The sequence below is a fragment of the Bombyx mandarina genome, chromosome 21, assembly GCF_030267445.1.
Source record: "Bombyx mandarina strain Sakado chromosome 21, ASM3026744v2".
Classification (NCBI taxonomy): domain Eukaryota; kingdom Metazoa; phylum Arthropoda; class Insecta; order Lepidoptera; family Bombycidae; genus Bombyx; species Bombyx mandarina.
Window position 1 is genome coordinate 11454609 of NC_143227.1, and position 20456 is coordinate 11475064.

A 20456-nucleotide genomic window follows, 5' to 3' on the forward strand; every position below is an offset into this window, starting at 1 on the left:
AATAGAAGGAATATCTATTTTACCCCAAGATTAAATTATTACAATTATTAACCTATATTTTTTGTTGATGTTCTAATAAATATATAAATAAATACATATGTTGATTTTAATAATTTAATTGCATTATGACGCAGAGTAAATAATGTTTTTGCACGTGAGTGTACCATGCGCAAACTTACTCCCACTACGTCAACAAATGCTCAAGAAGTTTGCCGGCTATTATACATAGTTTTTCCATAATTATTATTGAATTTAATTAGTCATTCTTAACGTATTTTCATTTGGGATTCCCGGTTCACTATCGGCTCGTGTTTTACAGTTATGGGCGCAAAAAATATTTGGAAAATAAATTAATAGTATCATTAACGCGTGATAGATGGCTGGTGAGAGCACCTTTTTTATTTTATTTTTTCTTACATAGATGGCTGGACGAGCTCACAGCCCACCTGGTGTTAAGTGGTTACCGGAGCCCATATACATCTACAAACGTAAATGCCGCCACCCACCTTGAGATATGAGTTCTAAGGTCTCAGTATAGTTACAACGGCTGTCCCACCCTTCAAACCGAAACGCATTACTGCTTCACGGCAGAAACAGACAGGGTGGTGGTACCTACCCGTGCGGGCTCACAAGAGCTCCTACCACCAGTAAACCTACTATTTTGTTTTTATCCAATAGCTTGGATGGGTGACAAAATTCCGTGACGTCATAATGTAAAATTCATACAAAACACACGGCCGAGTCACTGATCACACCACAACTAGAAACGAGTGCTAGAGATGATCACAATACTCTCGCGGATATGTGATTAGCTGGGTCACGAAAACTGGCTGGGGATCTCCTGTCCCTCTCTAACGTAGGTAATATACGACTGGATATCTCTATCGGCAAATGACCGGAGGGTATCCAAGCCGCTATAGTAAACTGGTGACCTCACGAAATACACGATGGCAGATGATTCACGTGTAATGACGGCACTAACAGATTTGTTCGTAGATATAATATCGCGCCGTATTGTTTCAAAAGTAGTTAAGACTTTGAGAATCTAAAACAAACCAAGAGAGAACAATTTATTGCCCACCAAAACACAATTACCTTAAGAAAACAATCAACAACCAGATACATTTGTACAATATGCGGTCTAATCGCTAAAAATGATTTCTTTCAGACAACCGTTTAATTTAAAGAAATTCTGGAAAAGATAAATATATGTCATGTTGCGATGTACTATTAGTAATACATTATTATTATATACTTAGGACTTATGCCGTAAGTTTTTATTGCTTAAGCTCGTCAATTTGGAAATATATAAAGCTATTTTTGCTTAATTATTACTAGTAACTTCGAGGGGTTATATTAGCTACACCGGATGTGTAAGGAGCTCACGGGGTTAAGCCTGGCGATTTTACTAACACTAGCCCTAGCAAGAGCAGTGCTTCGCTGAATCTACCACCGGATCGGAATCGCAATCCAGTGAGAACATCCGGCGAGAAATTCAGTAGGCTGTGTTTGTGAGTTAATTTCTACGACGAATCCTTCGTCGCAGTCGCACAGGCCCGTACAATATAATCCAGGTATTGATGTATTGTTTGTCTTTGGCTTAAGATAGTCACGTCTAGTCACTTTTCAGGCCGGTTATTGCTACGCGATTATGACTGACCTATGATGTTAATACACTCAAAACAATATCTTTTTTTTATGTATAGTGTTTTTGACGGAACAAAAACCAAAACTCGGCAATAAATTACGAAATAATTTTAGTTTTTGTTCGCGATTTTCTTTCATTTTTTAACAAGCTTTTCATTAGCTGAAACGGAACCTTTAAACGTTGTTTTCACCGGCTTTAAGATATGCGATTGAATATTAGATAGCATGAAGTACTGAAGACAGCATGAAGATAGCATGAAGTATGACAGCATGAAGTACTGAAGACATGAAGTGACAATAAAAAATAATTATAACTTCGCTCTAATATCCTGATTAGTATCAATCAACCCGATAAAAATACTTAAAATTAAACTGTGAAATTAATTGTTAGTTCGGTGTGTTATTTAAGTTTTTTTTTTAAACTACATATATTGTTAGCGTTTGTATATAATAAGCTTTTTATCAAACGCTAAAAGGATAAGGATCTAAATTTCTTATAACATTTAGGTATCTGTAAGGATATGTTTAATTAATATTAATGAATTTAACTAACTTTTCGCAATTATTATATTGTATTAACTGTGTGTAAAATAAATAATAAAGAAAAAAAAAGGATCTAGGTTGGGTAGGTCTAGATTAGGTATCATAGTGATATATATGGTTTGAAACTGTTTAGGACAATGAGTTGTATTTTGTGTTGGGTCGCTAGCCAGCTTTAATAAAACTTGATTTAGAAAGAAGGTTTTTTATTTCTCTTGATACACAATACAACACACATGCTAAGTATGACCAGAAATTTTGTACACCTAGAACGACTAGGGTTGCCAGACTAGACATTCGTCGAAACTATGTTGGTATAGTTGAAAACATAAATATTTTCCCCTCCCTACGAATTTGACGATTTCCTAATAAGAAAATTTACTACTATACATATTTAAAGAAAAAAATATCTTTAAAATAAGGTCGTCTCTATTTTGGAGCGTTACCATTAATTTTTATTGAGCCATAACATGTATTAGCATATTAAATTAGATTACTATTTTATTAAACGTATTCCGAACTAGATTTTTACTTCATCTCCAGCCATTACGTCGCGGTTTTTGTATAATTCTTAAATATTGCTTCTGTTTTCCTTTGAGATTTTAATGAAATAAACAAACATTAGTGAGCGTCTACTTCGAACGCGCTCTAAACATAAAAATTAGGTAAATTTCCTTATGAAATATTCACTGATTGCTTTTAAAATGTTTTTATGTTAATATTGTTTACCAGCTGTGTGATCTCCTAGATCAACATGCGAGTTTGAAAACTAGAATAATAATGTGTTTTTATTACAAGAGTCAAGTTCGCCCATGTAAAGTGTCGCCGCTGTGTTTCATTCACTCATAAAGCATTCGTATCTGCACAATTCGTCATAGTAGAAATGGCCTGTTTTCATCATAACTGATGTCCATGAACCGCGGAAGCAATGCGCGATGAGATGGACACTAGACGCTTCCGCAGAAGACCCGTTATGATCTAGTGAGTGTCTTGAAGAAAGCTGTCTCATGCTCAACCGTGGGAACAACCTTAGTTCTGAAGCATACACTGCTGAAATTGTTTGACGTATATTTATTTTTAAGGTCTATTTTATTGCAGACTAGCTGACGCAGCAGACTTTGTAGTTTATATAAATAAAAGTAGTTGTAGTTTAGATAAAGAAAAGACCTAAAATTTTGTATAAAATAAATTTAAAACAAACAAAAGGAATACGTCCGACGGGGGACACATCACAGGGAAAATAAAATTGTTATTTTTACTTAATTCCGAGCATTTTCATATTTATCTACCTTTTAAACCTTCTCTGAACTTCCACAAATAATTCAAGACCAAAATTAGTTAAATCGGTCCAGCCGACTAACGAACAGCAATTTATTTTTATATATATATATATAGATTATTCTCAATGGCGAAACTTGATGTTTGGAGGCGTATAAAACGCTTCAATAGAGTATTCCTTGATTTTGAATTTATTTACTCGAATTCAATCAGTTCAACATGACCGAAGCCACGCGTACTGTTGATGACGTACAGAATTTGTTCACTTTAAATATGTACGTTTGTTGATCACACGTCTAATGTTGAATTATCAGCGAATTTCCCAACCGGTTTCAAAATCATTAAAGGCATGATCTTAAAATATGAAGTGAAACTGTGAGATGTATTATAAGGTACGGTACTAAGGCAGGGCTGGCACGAATGTCACAAAAAAAATTAATTTTTTATCTTCTGAAAAAAAAATTTTTTTCTTTTTATATCGTACATTTTGCGTCAATTAAATTTTTTAACCATTAACTGTTTTTTATGAAATACACTCATGTTTGTTTGGTTTTTTTTTAATCAAATATAGGTTGTCACAGCTATTGATTGCAAAGACATCAAAAGGAAATTTATTAACAATCATTACACTCAGCTCTAAGTTTTAGAGTGACTACTAAAGAGGGCATATTTTTATTCATACTCCTGCTACACTCTTATGTACAAATAGCCATAAAGACTTAGACGGTCCAGTTCGAATGTCTGCGTTTTACACCATATCAGCCTTGAACTAATCTAACTATCACTACATAGTATAAAACAAAGTCGCTTTCTCTGTCCCTATATCCCTATGTATGCTTAAATCTTTAAAACTACGCATCGGATTTTGATGCGGTTTTTTTTAAATAGATAGAGTGAATGAAGAGGAAGGTTTATATGTATAATAACATTCATTAAATAGTGGAGAAATCAATAATAAATTACAGTTTCCGAAGCGAAGCGAGGGCGGGTCGCTAGTAATAGAATAAAACAAAAAAAAATCTTGCTAACACACGTTATCAAAAGAATGAAATATACATATTATAATAGCATAAAGTGACTCCGCCTATTTACGTGCCAGCCCTAGCGACAAGGCACGAAGCGAACAGGTTCTCCGTAGTCCAAGTAACCAATATATTCTTACGAAGCACGCTCTGTGCCATACCCGTGAACCGAGATAATACTACTGTGTATATTCTTGCGCATACATCGCATTCATCGGTCGATATGGATGTGAATTCACTTGTTTTGATTCGAGAATCTTCATTATTGTTTATTTTTTGTGATTAAAAAAGTTTTAAGCATACGTCTATGTTATATTATGTTTCATTCTATATTCGTATTTTAGGCTCTTCTTATGAGACCTTACGGGTTAATATAACCTGTCAACTTGTCCAGAAGCGATGAGTTTTGATCTGAAGGACCAACCCGTTGTTTTAATGCGAGTATTGGCTCTGGGAGTTGGGATTGAGTTGTTTATTCGCAGGCGTATTTTTGCGGAAACGCAGTCTCATACTCCGTACTTAAGATGTAATATTCACGTAGTGACGTATGTTGGCACTGGTAACCATTAACATTTGGTTGTTCAAACGAGGCTTGTGGAGAGTACTAAATGGTATGAGCGACGGTAACCACTCACCATCAGGTGGGCCGTATGGTAGTCTGCTTACACGGACAATAAAAAAATCGTCTAATTCACGCACTTATGCAAAATATAATTAATAAAAATGCAGTGTTTTTGTGTATAGCTGTGTAATCTAACGCATGGTATTTGTTATGCTTATAGGCACGAGATGGGAAGTGAAATAAAACCTTCTGGTACGAGATGGAAATTTCTGGGATGAAAGAATCGCGATAATTAACGTAAATTGTCGTAACTCAATCTTGAAACAAATAACAGCATCAAAATTCTTGTAAACATTAACATACAGTGTCGGGTCGTCATAAATCATGACCCATGCAGTTCGTTAGGTGCGCGTCTTCGCACCGCGGGGATCCGCTTTCAGTTCCCGACGTAACAACAACACGTGCTCTTTACATTGAAGTTACTCTGTGATGAACGAGGATTTATTTAGCAGTTTTTTTCAAGTGACACTTCCTTAGACGCGTTAAGAGTAAAATTTAACTCGCGACAGATTCGTTACGGCTAGAGAGAAAAGATACAATTTAGGAAAAGCGAGAGTGAGAAAATAGACAGAACGTCTCGCGAACCACTCGATCGTGGAGAGAGGGAAAGGACAAAGCGAGCTAGGTCGTTTCTCTGATACACAGAATTCCCTATTACAAGAGAAACTTGATTTTAGGATGAAAAATGAAGAAAACTACAATACCACACACTGCAAAAGAAGTGAAACTTCTTTCACGTGCACCAAGTTGCGCGCGCACCATTTTTTGGACAGCCTTTTTAGATTCCCGTTTTAGACAAAAGCAGGTCAGAAAACTAATGAATCAAGATCTGCCTAACTAGATTTCACGGTAGAATAATCAGCTTCCCTTGTATCCATACGCAACGGGAACTTTCAATGTAATTTTCACTCATCTCAAAGACGTCTGTTAAGCTTGAAAATTAGGGCTCGTGTCAAGAGCCTACAGTGAAACAAATACTACTTTTTTGTTGACATTTGAATTTTGTACAAACTAAATATCCACGGAAGACTCCTTGGTCGCGTTGGTATGCGAAACATCAAGAAAAAAAAAGAACCGCAAAATTAACCCGCGTAGCAGCTTTAATTATATCTACGACTCGCAAAAACCCAAGAAAATACTAAATTATTTCTTGATTCTTGATTGAAATTGAATTATTTCTCACTTGAATGGAAATGTCACGATGTTTCGAACGAATTCAAGAATAATTTTCTAAACCTATTTTTCATTGACTGAATTGACATTTTATTCAAATTTTGATTGCGAATTTTTGTTTTATTTTGAATTCACAAATATGTTTTAGAGACATTCGTTGCTACTGAACAAACATTATAGCAAAAAATCGTATAAAAAAACATTCATTTTGCCGCGAACATTGCAGAAAAAAAAAACAAAAGTCGGGACCAAGGTGTTTGACAGTGCAGCCAAAAAATCAAAGGTTATTGATTTTCAGATTTAATTAGGATCCTCAAATTAAGTCTTATGTTAAGATAAAAATTAATGTCTCTTTTTTCAAGCGGCAGACGAGCCAATTTTTGAAAATTGTTAGCATTACAGCCAAGTTTTTGAAGTTAGGTATACTTCTTTAGGCGCGTTATGAAAAATTGATGAGAGTGAAATTTTACGATGCGCGCGTACCGTGACACAAAATTAACAGAATGTAGTTGCCCACTAAATCGCACATTTACAATACGACCGACGTAACTTGGCGAGTCTGAATATAGCCGCAGGTACACTCGTAAAAAAAAGTGTAATTAGCATTGATTTTTTAGTAATATAAATGACAAAATTATTATTTAATATAAATCATACTAAATATTATTAAATTTTTAACGTTAAATATTTATTATTAATTATTTAATATTTAAAAAAAAGAAATAAATTTAATAAAAATAAAGTATAACTTCTTACGCGCGTACATAAGTACACGCACCCTTTTTTTCTTAGTACGTGCCTTGTTTAATGGGTGGACATAATGAACATAGTTCATATCTACATTTAGCGAAATTGATGGCAAAATTAGGCAGAAATTCACTATTTATTATAATAGAAAAGCTTTGAGTGTTTTAATTTCACAATTTAACAAAAAATAATAAGAACTGTTATTTTCTACAACCTATCTCAGGTTTATGTGTCTATATAAATAAATGCGTGCGTCATTTTGATAAACAAATAAGACCATTTCATATTTTTTGTAGCTTAGAATTTTGTGGCTTTGATTTTTATAACACGTCTATCTTCATGTAAACGTGTAGTGTGAGGAGGGGGGATTCTAAAAAGGCTTGAATGCACTGTCTGAAAGAAGATATGCGAGTGTATGTGAGTGCAGAGATGACGTATAATAGACCTGAATAGAAAAGGGGAACATGCTACGTCGTCCCCGCATAATGTTGGATAAGGGCCAGAAGAAGACGTTAATACCGTCATGGTGGAAGTAACTCGTGGTTATGAGTTATGGCGGGTAGCCATCACGGAAGACAAGATATTTGACAGATGCCGGAATCTCGTTTGAGCCATTTTCAAGATAAGCTTGCATATATACAATTATCTTCCGTTAGTCGTGGACCTCCCAAAGGAGTTAAACATTTTTTAAGAAAAATTGTTACCCGCCCGCGGGATTTGAACACTCGCACTAACCGCTCGATACGAGCACCCGACATCTTACCCTTTAAGCCACGAAGACATCCATTTTCGTATGAATATGTATAAAGTATATAAGTTACGAATTTAACATTCCTATTTCATTAAGATAAAAATCTGGTTTGCATTTTTCATACGATACGATCATTGACGTCTTCATTTCAATTAGTAACAGCGGATATCGTCATTATTTATGGCTATTCTTTTGATTTCTGAGAAACGGCCGTTTTATTCATTAAACTCGGGAGATCGTGGCACCGTTGCCTTTATTTTGTTAATTTAATTTACCGAAAGACTCGTGCGTAACAATTTATGCTTGCTTCGCTTTCGCGTTATATCATTAATTCAGTTTATCTAAGAAAATTTATGACGTCTTACAACAAGAATTTCAATTTTTTCTTACGATTTTTTTTTATTGCCCTTGTATGCAGATGAGTATACAGCCCACTTAATGGCGGGTGGTTACCGTCGCCCATTGACTTCAGCAATGCCAGGGTCAGAGCCAAGCCGCTGCCTACCGTTAAGTACTCTCATTTATTACTACAATGAATTGCTTAATCATTATGACCGTAAAACCAGCATGAGTTGATATTGTGAGTACAAAAATCGAGAATGATATGTTATGCCTAATTCATGCAAATAGAATAAACTAAAAATTAAATTAAAGACGTATTCACTTTTTAACGTCACTGTCGTACTGTATTTAAAAAAAAAACAACTAAATAATGTACTTTCTCTGAACCACCATTTCGAGAATTTCGTCACACCGCATGCAAAATATTACCGAGTTTATTTAAATCAACTAATAAATAAATAAACACACAATTGGGATCAAAAATTCTTAAAAAAAAATTTACGTCATTTTCTGTAATGCCACCCAAAAAAAAGGTGTCAGTTTGACTGTAAAAAGTTAATTATCAAATAGTTTTACCGTGGCCCGGCCCGGCCGACGATACATCATCCGAAGCGAGGAGAATAAATCACTCGGTGATTGATAGTCTTGTACATCTTAGGTTCGTAGTAAGCTTGTTTTTTGATCCGACACAAATGATTTTACACTTTGATTTCGTTTTTGACGCCATTACATTTCGGGCCTAACTCCCTAACGGACTGGATTTCGTGTTGATGTCGACTATTGTCCGTCGGAATTCTCCATCCAGTTTGATAGTGTACATATGTTTGAGGTATTTCTTGACTTAATTCATATTGAATTGAAATCATCCAATAAATTATTTTAAGGGAGCTCCAACTTAAATTTCATATCCATAAGCACGGAGCCTTGTAAACGGAACAGTGGGACCATTAAAACTAGACGCATAATAAGTCGATGATATCTCGTTTTGTCGCGGTGAAATTCAATATTCCCAACGTAAAGCTAATGTTTACAGTGAAAACTTATCAAGTTTCTAACAACTATTGAGCCGCGCGACCCGTCCCATAACCATATACGTGCATTACCTGCCCTAACAAGTCGTACCTGCCCGGATTAGTGCCATTTCGTATTGTATTTGGCCCCCGATTCTCATGCAAATCGTTTTGACAAAACGTGCGGAAATATAATTAGCTTAGGTCGCCCAGGGCCTTGTCCATGCGAAGACCGGTTGGTTTGTTGTCTACTATTTTTAATTAATGTTTTCGTACAGGCGTAACTCTTGACCGATGTCCGGCGAGGGGTGTCCGACAGATTTCGCAACCCGTGGGAAACGATCTTGAAGCACGTCCGATCGTATCTTTATGCGGCTAGCACAACAGTTTTCCGAGAATGAGGACCATTACAGAGCTGGAGAGTGGAGAGTCGTACGAAACATGTCACAGTTATTATGATCACTAGAAATGATAATATCTTTCGGTTGTGACGCAGCTACAGTACAGGCCGCTGCGTACCGACTCATGCTAGCCGCTGTCTGATCGTTGACGCGATTGTAGCTTAATAACGCAGGTAAATCCCGAAGAGACATTTCTAGAATTTTTACTCCTTGTTTTCATCATATATGTGGATGGCGTTGCCCGATGTAGAACGCAAATACGTTAAGATTCTCACGGTTCGATCTACGATCGGCAAACTAGACTGGTCTAATCCAAACAGACCATTACGGTCAGTTGGTCAACAATGACCGCACCTGGGCTAAAGACGCGAATCGACACCCTCCTCAAAGCGGAACGTCGATCCTTCTGACATTTGCATTGTGATACTAAGGCGTGCATAGGGTGTTTACTTTTTTGAAAGAACAACCGAAGCAAATATAGCAGTAATTTGCAACCCTTGGGAACGCGGCGATATTTTTGACGTGTCCTATGGGCCAACAATGCTACTATATTGTTTAGTATCCGCCGGACAAAACCGAAGTTTCCGCTCGGATTATATCGAAGGCAGTCATTCCATCAACGTGACAGATTGAGGTAACTAACTCATAATTTCGTACCAGTATTATTACTGCTATTTTATGTCAGTTAGAAGTCGCGGGCAATTAATTTCAAGACAGGTTAGGTATTACTTAACGTATGACAGAACACGTCATTACCGTGCTTGATTGAAAAGGAATTGTGTGAGGAAAAAACTCTGAATATCAATATTGAAAAATATCGTAGTAATGCCAGCAATACGTAAGATACAAATTCAATTTCCCTTTAAACCAGCTGATTAGGATTCATAGCGAAACGCCCGAGGGAGTGTATCGGGTGCGATACCAGAGATTTTTCTAAATGACCGGTCCCACACAAAAACTTATTAAGATATCCCAAACAATGAGCTTCGTGATTGATGCGCCCCAAACAAAAGGTATAGAAGCCATTGTTCAGGAAACAACTGACGTACACACTTTTTATGATATGCACTTATTTAATAAACCGGTCCGCGTAATGTGGTTAATTAATCAATACGTACGGCGCTTTGTTTGCTCCGATTATGAGCAATTTAATATTATAGTGGTATTAGAACACCACTATAGTATTAAAAAACACATAAAAGTAATAATAATTGATAATTTAAACGTAACAAATAAGGAACGAATGTATTTATATATATTATACTCCATGCTAAACTGACTTTGTTCAATAAATCGGTCCATTTCCTTTTGGCTTATCAGGGACAATATTCTGATCTTTGGCTAGTGCAAAGATCTTCTATTCCGAGCCAGTTCGGTAAACTGATGGTCTCTTAAAGCTACTGTAAATTAGTGAGTCAGGGTTTTTCCGAATTTTCCCGATTTGCCTATAGATTTACCATGTTATAACCAAGTCAATAGAGGCCATAGTTGTAATAGCTTAATGTTCATAAAACAGTTATACTACCTTACACTTGGTTATCGTGAAATATGAAGAGCGTTATAGCGGACAATAAGCGTATCTGTATCGTATCGAAATGCAGCAGAACAATCGAGTTTAGTAGCCGACACCCCTGAATGGACCCCTTTAACCGCTAAAACGTTTCACCAAACCATCCTACCAACTACACCGTTACAAACAATAGTAACGTGAAAAAATACAAAAGGCGCATCGACGCTTCTAATCTCGACCAGATCTACTAGTTTCATATCTAAGACGATTACAAAGCGACAAAAGAGACACACTTACTTTTTTTTTTCTCCTTCCTATTATTAGTTAATCTCGAATAAAAAGCGTATACAGAATCTGATCTTTTGCACCTTTCTTTTGTTTGTTGACAGCAAACAAATCGTTTGTTGGCCAAAATACGGGGTCGAGGAGTCCTAATGGGGTGCTTGAGGGTTGAATCGAGAGCAACGGGTTACCGTGTCCTTTCCGGCGTGGCCTTTGCATTATCTGCTCGGAAGTACGAGGGTCTAATGAGCCAAAGGTGGGTGTAAAAACTTTAATGTTCGGACACGAAAAAGTTACGGCCCACATTATATACGATAATGGATACAAATTGGACGGGCCCGACCACGTCGAAGGTAAATGAATAGCCGTCGTAAAAATTCTCGGAATAGTTTTGGCGAAATAATTTGATTTCGATGCAGAAGCCAAAGAGTCGCGTCGTCGTCAAACGGGTAACGTTTGGCCCCGCGTGTGCTTAATCATGGAGCCAGCGGGGTTCCGGTTGCTCTATGAACCTCTCTGCCCTCAGCCAACGTTTCCCTTACGACAAGACGGAATTATGTTGATCGCGCGCTATCTCCAAACGATCCACTTGTATAAGTTTGGATTTTATAAAAATTATAACAATTTGAATAATATATTCAAATCATGCAGACTGACAATTTAGAAGCAGCGTTCGGGTATAATTCGACATCTTTATTGCGATTCGCTGCTTAAGTCGATTTAGGTAAAAAATACATGATAAAATTGAATAGGAAATGTGGCCGCATTATAAATTCCTTTATCGAGGATACGTCATCGTCTGAATATTCATAGATACTTAATGTTATTTGCGATGGATACAATTTTGTAGGTATAAATGGACATGAACGAACCCATTAGTGTCGATCATAGGCGATGGCTTAGACTTAGACTGTGGATACGAGTAACGGTTCGTACCATATAAGAAAGCAAGCTTGTCTGCGAAAATAGGGCAGTGGTACATTCGTAATAATTATAAGCATAAGCGAATTCATTCTAAGGTTTAATAACTACATAGTATAAAACAAAGTCGCTTTCTCTGTCCCTATGTATGCTTAAATCTTTAAAACTACGCAACGGATTTTGATGCGGTTTTTTTTAATAGATAGAGTGGTTGAAGAGGAAGGTTTGTATGTATAATAACATCCATTAAATAGTGAAGATATCAATAATAAATTACAGTTTCCGAAGCGAAGCGAGGGCGGGTCGCTAGTAGACCTATAATTATTGACCTAACTGACATGAAGTTGAGAAAAATTTACATCTGCCAACGAAATACGACAGAGTTTATTATAGGTAGCTACTTCGCGTTTAACAAACTATAAATATCAATAGGCCATAAAAATCTGTACCTTGGACGCTGTAAGTAGCTTTGTTACATCATAAAACTGCGGGCCAAGGTTGGGTTTTACTTTAGGAAGACCATTAGTTTTAATACTTAAAAACGGTGAGGTAAATTTTCATTATTTTCAAACCTTCATTCACACCTTTTTGTCTTTCATTATAAATTTGACGTTGCTTAATTATTATTGCTCTGTCTAATCACTGGTGTACCATCAATCATTTGAATGTCTTTAAAACAATACGGATTGATAATAAAACTGGTATAATTATAGAGTATGATCAGTTTGATGTTCCGAAGTATTGGTATTAGTAAATTTGATTGACACGGGTCCTCTTATCTTAGAGTATTTATTATTTCTGATATCGATCTTTATACACTTTAAGGAGGTGTAAGTTTTAAAGTTTTAGGGAGAAAGTGAATAAAGCAAAATATAATTTGACTGAATACATATGTAAGTGGGACGAAAGGTTTTTATTTAATTTAAATTTTAACCCGAAACGGGTTAAGTGATAACGTTTGAAGACTCAACAATTTTTTCATGTTTGTTAACATCATGTTGTTAACGAGAATATTCACAAAAAAACTTTTTTCTTTTCAATTTGGTTGTTTTATTAACGTCACGTAAATAAGTCATTAATTAATGTAACAAAACAAGAATATTTTTGATGAGAGCATTATTGAGGTGCGTTGTTTCCTTTTATGAAAAAAATACAACAATATTGCCTTTTTCTAACAAGTAACGAAAATATATCGCTCCTAGTTCGAAGTATGCACATAAATCTAAAAGTTCAGCTCGAAATAACTAATTGTTTAAATAAGACCTATACCTTGATCGGTTATCTGATATTTTTGGTCTGTTAAATTTAGGACAAAAATAATACATTGATCTGTTAAATTTAGAACAAAAATAGCCTTCTTTATAAAATATTGCTTTTTTTAAATCATAGATGATTGACGAGAATATTAAATAGCTTTAGGGATTATGGTTACTATTCGTCAAAACCGCTGACTATCTTTTAAATAACTACTGTTGATAATAAATATCAACTCATTTTCTCGATTTGAAGTTCCGTATCCCATTTCGCAATTACACTCAAAATATGTTTATGGACTAAAACAATCAACCCTAAAGATTTAAAGTAAATGCTTTTTATTGATTGATCTTCAGTTACTCAGAGCACTGTCCAAGGGCACTTCGGCTAATGACCAGATAAGATAAATGATTTAACTAATTACGTACGCGACAATCTCCGCCTTTTTGACAAATGGACATTTAATGTATTGTATTATAATTTTTTCGAAATATCAGTTTTCGCCACAGCCCGAGACGTGGTAATTTTGGGCAAGCTTCGATTCTAAGGGGACGGAGTGCTTTAAATAGCCTTTCAATCACTTCCATTTTATTCATAATTCAAGGTGTGTGGCGCATTTACGTTGTAGATGTCTATGGGCTTCAGTAACCACTTAACACCAGGTGGGCTGTGAGCTCGTCCACGCATCTAAGCAATAAATAAAAAAACAGTTTTTTTTTAGGATTTTATATCATTTTTTTATTATGTGATGTTCTATATTCCTGATTTTCGGTTATCTTGTTAACCGTATTTCATTTCGTAGATCTATAGGAAAATTAACTTCAATAAATCGCAGATAAGGACGAATGTCCTAAATCCTTTATCTATTTATTTTGAATTCCATAAGATTTTCTTTCAGAATACTTAGATAGGGATCTTATATATCAGCTATCAAAAGCTACTCATAATATCGCATTACGCAAAATTCAAGAAATCTTGAATCAATTTTTGTCTGGCATGTTATGTGAATTTAATCTTGAATCCTGATTTTGTATGTAAGTTCGCGAATTCTACTTACTTGAATGTACGCGTTTCCGACATATTTCAGTAGACAGTGACTTTGCACAAAAACTCCCTATAATTGTATACATAGTCATGTTATTTGGATCAAGATGTTAAAATGATTGTAAATTTTTAAGGAACAACGCAATGGATACGCAACATACAGGCGACACGAGGAAAAGTGAGAATTCGTCTAACCAAAAGAATCGAGAAAAGTGACGTGTGATAATTTCGATTAGTTCGATTGTAATAAATCCACCAAAAACATTATTATTTGTTTTATGACAACCTTACTGATCTGTCCTTCCAACGTCCAACATTGCGCTACATTAAAACCTTAATATTAACACTTACTTGGTACTGAATTCGATGTACCGACAAACAAAAAGAAAACTTTATTAACAGAATAAAAATTAATCAATAAACTACTAATGTCTCAATATAGGCATGGTTAGTTCTAATTTCGAAGCCAATTTATTAAACAGTTAGTAAAATTTTCTTAAGGATTATTAAAAAAAAATATAAAACACTTGTTTTTTTTATTGTAAACATTTTTCGGACTCACCTTCTCTTCTCATGCCCATTTTGAGACATTTCCTTAGTCTGCAGAACTGACACTGGTTTCTATGGTGCTGGTCAATGGGGCAGCTCCTGTTTCCTCTGCACGAATACGTCAGGTTTCTCCGGACGGATCTCTTGAAAAACGATTTGCAGCCTGCGACAGAGATTCTAGTGTCATTTTCAATTGTATTAAACGACTTACAGGCTCGGTGAAGCTAGCATACTGATTCGGTGGTGCAGTAGTTTGCGCTCCTGACTTGACCCGAGGGTCGTGCGTTCGATTCCCGCATCGGGCAAACATTTTCTGATTAATATGTTTGCTTGATATTTGTCTGGGTGATTATTATCTATTTATGTATATATTTAAACATATATAAGTATGTTTATCAGTCTTGTGTATCCATAACACAGGTAATCCTTAATTGGGGCCGGTTGATTGTGCGTGATTTGTTCCAAGTTATTTATTATTTATAACATAACCGATCGAAGTTACTAGCAATAGGGAGGCAGAATACAAAACCCTTAAGTTGGTTATAAAAGAATTGGCTGACCACGATAACGTACCTCGGAATAAATTCGATACGTCACGCGAATTGAGAATAATTTAAAAATAAAAACCTTTGCCTCTCAATTTTTTTTCGTCTGGTTATAGGTGATAGCAGTTGTTGTGTATTTTTCCTAATCTATCTACCAAACTGTAGTATTTTTACTGCTTAATTGGGCAAATGGTGGGTAAATGAACCCATGGTCCATGTTAATTTGGTTACCGGAGCTCTTGGAAATTGTGACAGCATGTAACGTACCTTGAGACAATCAGGTCCAATTGTCAATTGCATTATACAAGGGCAGTTCTTCAAACTGAAATGCACAATTGCTTTGCAGCGGACACAGGCATCACACTGGTACCCATGTGGACTTACATCAGTGATTAGGTATTTTTTATATTTTTTTGGGTCTTTCGGAATAATATAGCCAGTGTTCACCACAATCCCAAAATCGACCAGTACATCAGACCAGTACATTTTCAGTAGGCACCGGTTTGGCTCTGCCCCTGGCATTGCTGAAGTCTATGGGCGACGGTAGTCACTACCCATTAGGTGGATCGTATGCTCGTACGCCTACAAGGGCAATAAAAAAAACATCAACCACAATAGACGAAACATGCAGTATGAAACTTATTTTTAATACAGTATGAACCAAGCACAAATCTCATTTCACACACGGAGCCTATGCCAGTCACAGATTAGAAGAGAAATAAGAAAATCAGAGGGTGAAAGTGAATATCTTTGCTTCCGCATTGGGGTAAATAACCAAAATAATTAAATCGAGTCAAAAGTATTTATACTATGTCCTTTCCTTACACACTGTATTACAGAAATAATATCAATGACTTATTTATTGATTGATTTATTTATTTTTGTGCCCTGTATATAAAACAATGGAATAATAGTCCGCACGGGTAGGTACCACCGCCCTGCCTATTTCTACCGTGAAGCAGTAATGCGTTTCGGTATGAAGGGTGGGACAGCTGTTGTACTGTTAAAACTAAGACTCAAAAAACTTATGTGTCGAAGTATGTGGCGGCATTTACATTGTAGGTGTCTATGGGCTCTGGTAACCACTTAACACCAGGTTAACCGTGAGTTCGTCCACCAACATAAGCAATAAAAAATACATAAAAAAGTCGCATCAGAGAGAGATGCTTTAAGAAAATTTTTCAAATATTAAAATAACTATATAATGATTGTTAACAGTTAACACCAATATCATGAATACATTAAGTACGGTATTTGCGATAAAAAAAAATACGTTCCTTGATTGCACGATTATTTACATAAGCCTTGCTGCTTTCGTGCGGATAAGAATCAAAATGGCTTGGCAAGGTTTCTTCGAATAGTAAAATACAATATGTCGTGTTAGAATTTTCAATACAATAATGTGAGGTTCAGGTATATGTAGTTGTAAATTATCAATGGTTACAATTTATATATTGGGTAATGTAATCATTTATGGCAAATTGTCACGATGTTTTTAATCAAGATAAATTTTAATATCTTGTTTACCTAAATACGTGCATCTAACCTTTGCATTAGACGCCTTCAGCTCTAACACTAGGAGCAGGTTTAGGTACCTCGGTAACCGTACTCGTCGAACTCGACAAAGAGTTCGCCGTGCAACCTAACCCATGAATCAGCTCGCTGAGTTTCTCGCCGGATCTTCTCAGCGGGTCGCGATTCCGATCCGGTAGTAGATTCATTCGCGAAGCAGCTACTCTTGAGCTGTTAGGTCTCCTTCGGAGGCGCTCGGGTAACTGTTAGCAAATCCCACCCCTCCTGACCGAGCCTTTGCTCGCCCACCTGTCCTGGTGAAACTGGAAAGGCCTCCGGGCCACCAGTAATCTTTCAATCAAAAAAAAAAAACGTGCATCTAAGTAGTCATAATTAATGATCTTTTAATTTGTGAGTTCAGAAATGTCATATAAATCCCGACATAGTTACCTCTGTCGCAACACTCGGAGAATTTAGAAATTTCTAATAATCTACTAAATACTTTATTAAAATGCAAACCTACGGTAACAAATCCATATTGGAAACGAATCAAAATTCTTTACCGTAAAAAAAAAAATCGTTCTTTTTTTTGTAATCAATACATTGCCGGTTCATTCTATCGGAAGTCAAATTCACTCGTCTTTAGTAAATTATTGGTGCTTCTCTCGATCCGTTCGTATTCCGTAGCGGTCGGAGGTAAATTGTGTATCGTTTAATTAGAATTAAATGCATTAAATTATTCAAATCCAGGCCTCATCGTTGCGCGGTTACGCTACGCATGATATTTGGACATTACAATAAACATGGTTAATGTATATTGTAACAGAGAACCGTTTTAAATGAGATCTTAAGGTCCAGTAGACACTCACTTTATTAAAGGTCAAAGAAAATTACAAATACATTTTTGTGGGTAGTGAACGTAAAAAGCCGTAGGTATCATATTTTTAAGTCACCGATGCGTGATAGAATTATCTGTTATGATTAAGCTTAGAATGTTTCAGTGACTCTCAAACTAAATGATGATGCTACGTCCGCGAAATTCTGATATTTTAATAGAACCGTTTTAAATGAGATCTTAAGGTCCAGTAGACACTCTTTATTAAAGGTCAAAGAAAATTACAAACACATTTTTGTGGGTAGTGAACGTAAAAAGCCATATCATTTTTTTACGTCAGCGATGCGTGGTAGATTTATCTGTTATGATTAAGCTTAGAATGTTTCAGAGACTCTCAAACTAAATGATGATGCTACGTCCGCGAAATACTGATAGTTTGATGAAACTTTTACGAGAAACACGAGAGCTTAAGCCGCTGTTGTCGCTGACTGCGTGGGTACACCGCGATTTTCCCATACCCGATCCTGTAGACCGAATGGTAAACACTAGATATAGCCCTAAACACATCATTATGAATCCTCCCGATCCATGACCGTCACCGTCCTCGTCGAACCCGTCGCTTGCGATGAAGGGCTCGACGAGTGAATTAACCCGTAGACACAGTCCACTGAGTTTCTCGCCGGATCTTCTCAATGGGTCGCGTTTCCGATCCGGTGGTAGATTCTGCGGAGCACTGCTCTTGCCAGGGCCAGTGTTAGCAACACACCTGGCCCCGTAAGCTCACCTACACGTCAAGGAGAAGCTGATATAGCCTCTCAAAGCTATCAACACAGGTAGGAAAAAAAAACCATTTTCGGAAATAAATTAAGGAATAGATAAACGAATTATGTGACCATCCATATAACACATACTAATTTATATTTGACGGGTTATTAATGTGATTCTCACATGGAATCAGTTCGTAATATTTTGACGTGTTGCCAGAGCTATGGTCTACGGATAGACAGGATATTAGGGGCAGACAAGACTGCCTAACTTCGTCCTAGTCCGTTTTTAGATCTTACCATTAGAACTCGATGATTCGCCCGACAATATACTCGTGGTACTGATACATAATGGTTTTATTATTTTTATTACTGTTTTCGTTAACTGTTCTTATCAATCCAAAGTGGAATCATTGAAAGTAATATTTTTGTGACAAATTAAATACTACATATTGCTTTAGATTTAACTAATAGCGACAATAAATATTAATGGTTTGCTCAAGGAACATAAATGAATGACTTTCTGGATGATCGGAATAATAAGCTGATTTCTTTTATTAGGTAATGTAAATTTATGACATTTCATATAACTTAAAGGTTTCGTGGTAGCGAAATTCAAATTCAAACGGTAATTCTCTCCTGTGTATTTGTGCTACTAAGCGATCTATATACATATCTATATCTAGCTATTTTCCATTTGAATACAACTGATTTGTATCATTTGTGTCATTTTGGGACATATTCATAGTATGGAACCTTCAGCGTCAAGTAGGGCAAATGTAGTTAAAAATTCCACCTTCTAGCTTGAGATGGCATTCACTGGCACGGTGGTGGTGGTGGTGCCATTTAACACCATGTGGAACGTAAACTGGTCAGCGAACCTAGAGCAAAGCGTAAATAAATTTCAACTTTAACCCTTTGACTGTCATATAGGTCACCGATGTCCTACATGACGCACGAACTTTGCCTTCTTTTTTGATTTTTATCTATATTTTAGATTTGATTTCAGATTTTAGATTTGTCTTTTTCATAGTCTACTAGATATTAACTGAGAGAAATCGACATAATTACTTCACTGCTCTACGTAGGGCACCGGTGATCTACATGTCAGATAAAGGCTCGACAAAGTATTTTCTTTAGTTTTCGCGAGTGGGCATAAGTTTTTTTTTTCTACGGTTGAAAGATTACTGGTGGCCCAGAGGCCTTTCCAGTTTCACCAGGACAGGTAGGCGAGCAAAGGCTCAGCCAGGACAGTGCGCATAAGTAAAGGTAGTTTAACTGAAAAAAATGACGGTAGTAAAATTTTCGTATATCACCTAGTAACACCTGAGTTGTCTGCGACCACGAATACTGTAGACTTAACAATTAATTTGAAACATCCAAAACAATATAATGACAATAAAAAAATCAGCCAAGATTAAACATTTAAAAATTAGTTTTAATTATGTCCATAAAATACTTCATTTTACAGGCGTCGGTACGTACAGCTGTTATTTTTGTTTATGCATTAAAAAGAATATATCTAAAGTGCCGCCATAAATTGTCCATAAACATCAAACACGACGACATTTTTAGTTTTATGTTGTTGCAGACCGTACGTTTTGCTAGAATTTGCAAGAATGTTCGCTTACATTTTATTATATTGCTTGTTTATTATAAAAACAAATGTATTTTTACTTAATAAACGTCAACTTACTGGAATGGGAT

At 36.0% G+C, this 20456-nt stretch overlaps 1 protein-coding gene across 2 annotated transcripts in view; it reads right to left on the reverse strand.

Moving 5' to 3' along the window:
* Positions 1-20456, reverse strand: part of svp (COUP transcription factor 2) — a 131417-nt gene that overhangs the window by 92886 nt on the left and 18075 nt on the right. For both annotated transcript variants that reach the window (XM_089736443.1, XM_089736444.1), the window contains exon 2: positions 15107-15256. In XM_089736443.1, the coding sequence (XP_089592569.1) occupies positions 15107-15125 (19 nt within the window). In that variant the 5' untranslated portion in view covers positions 15126-15256. The remainder of the gene's footprint in view (positions 1-15106; positions 15257-20456) is intronic.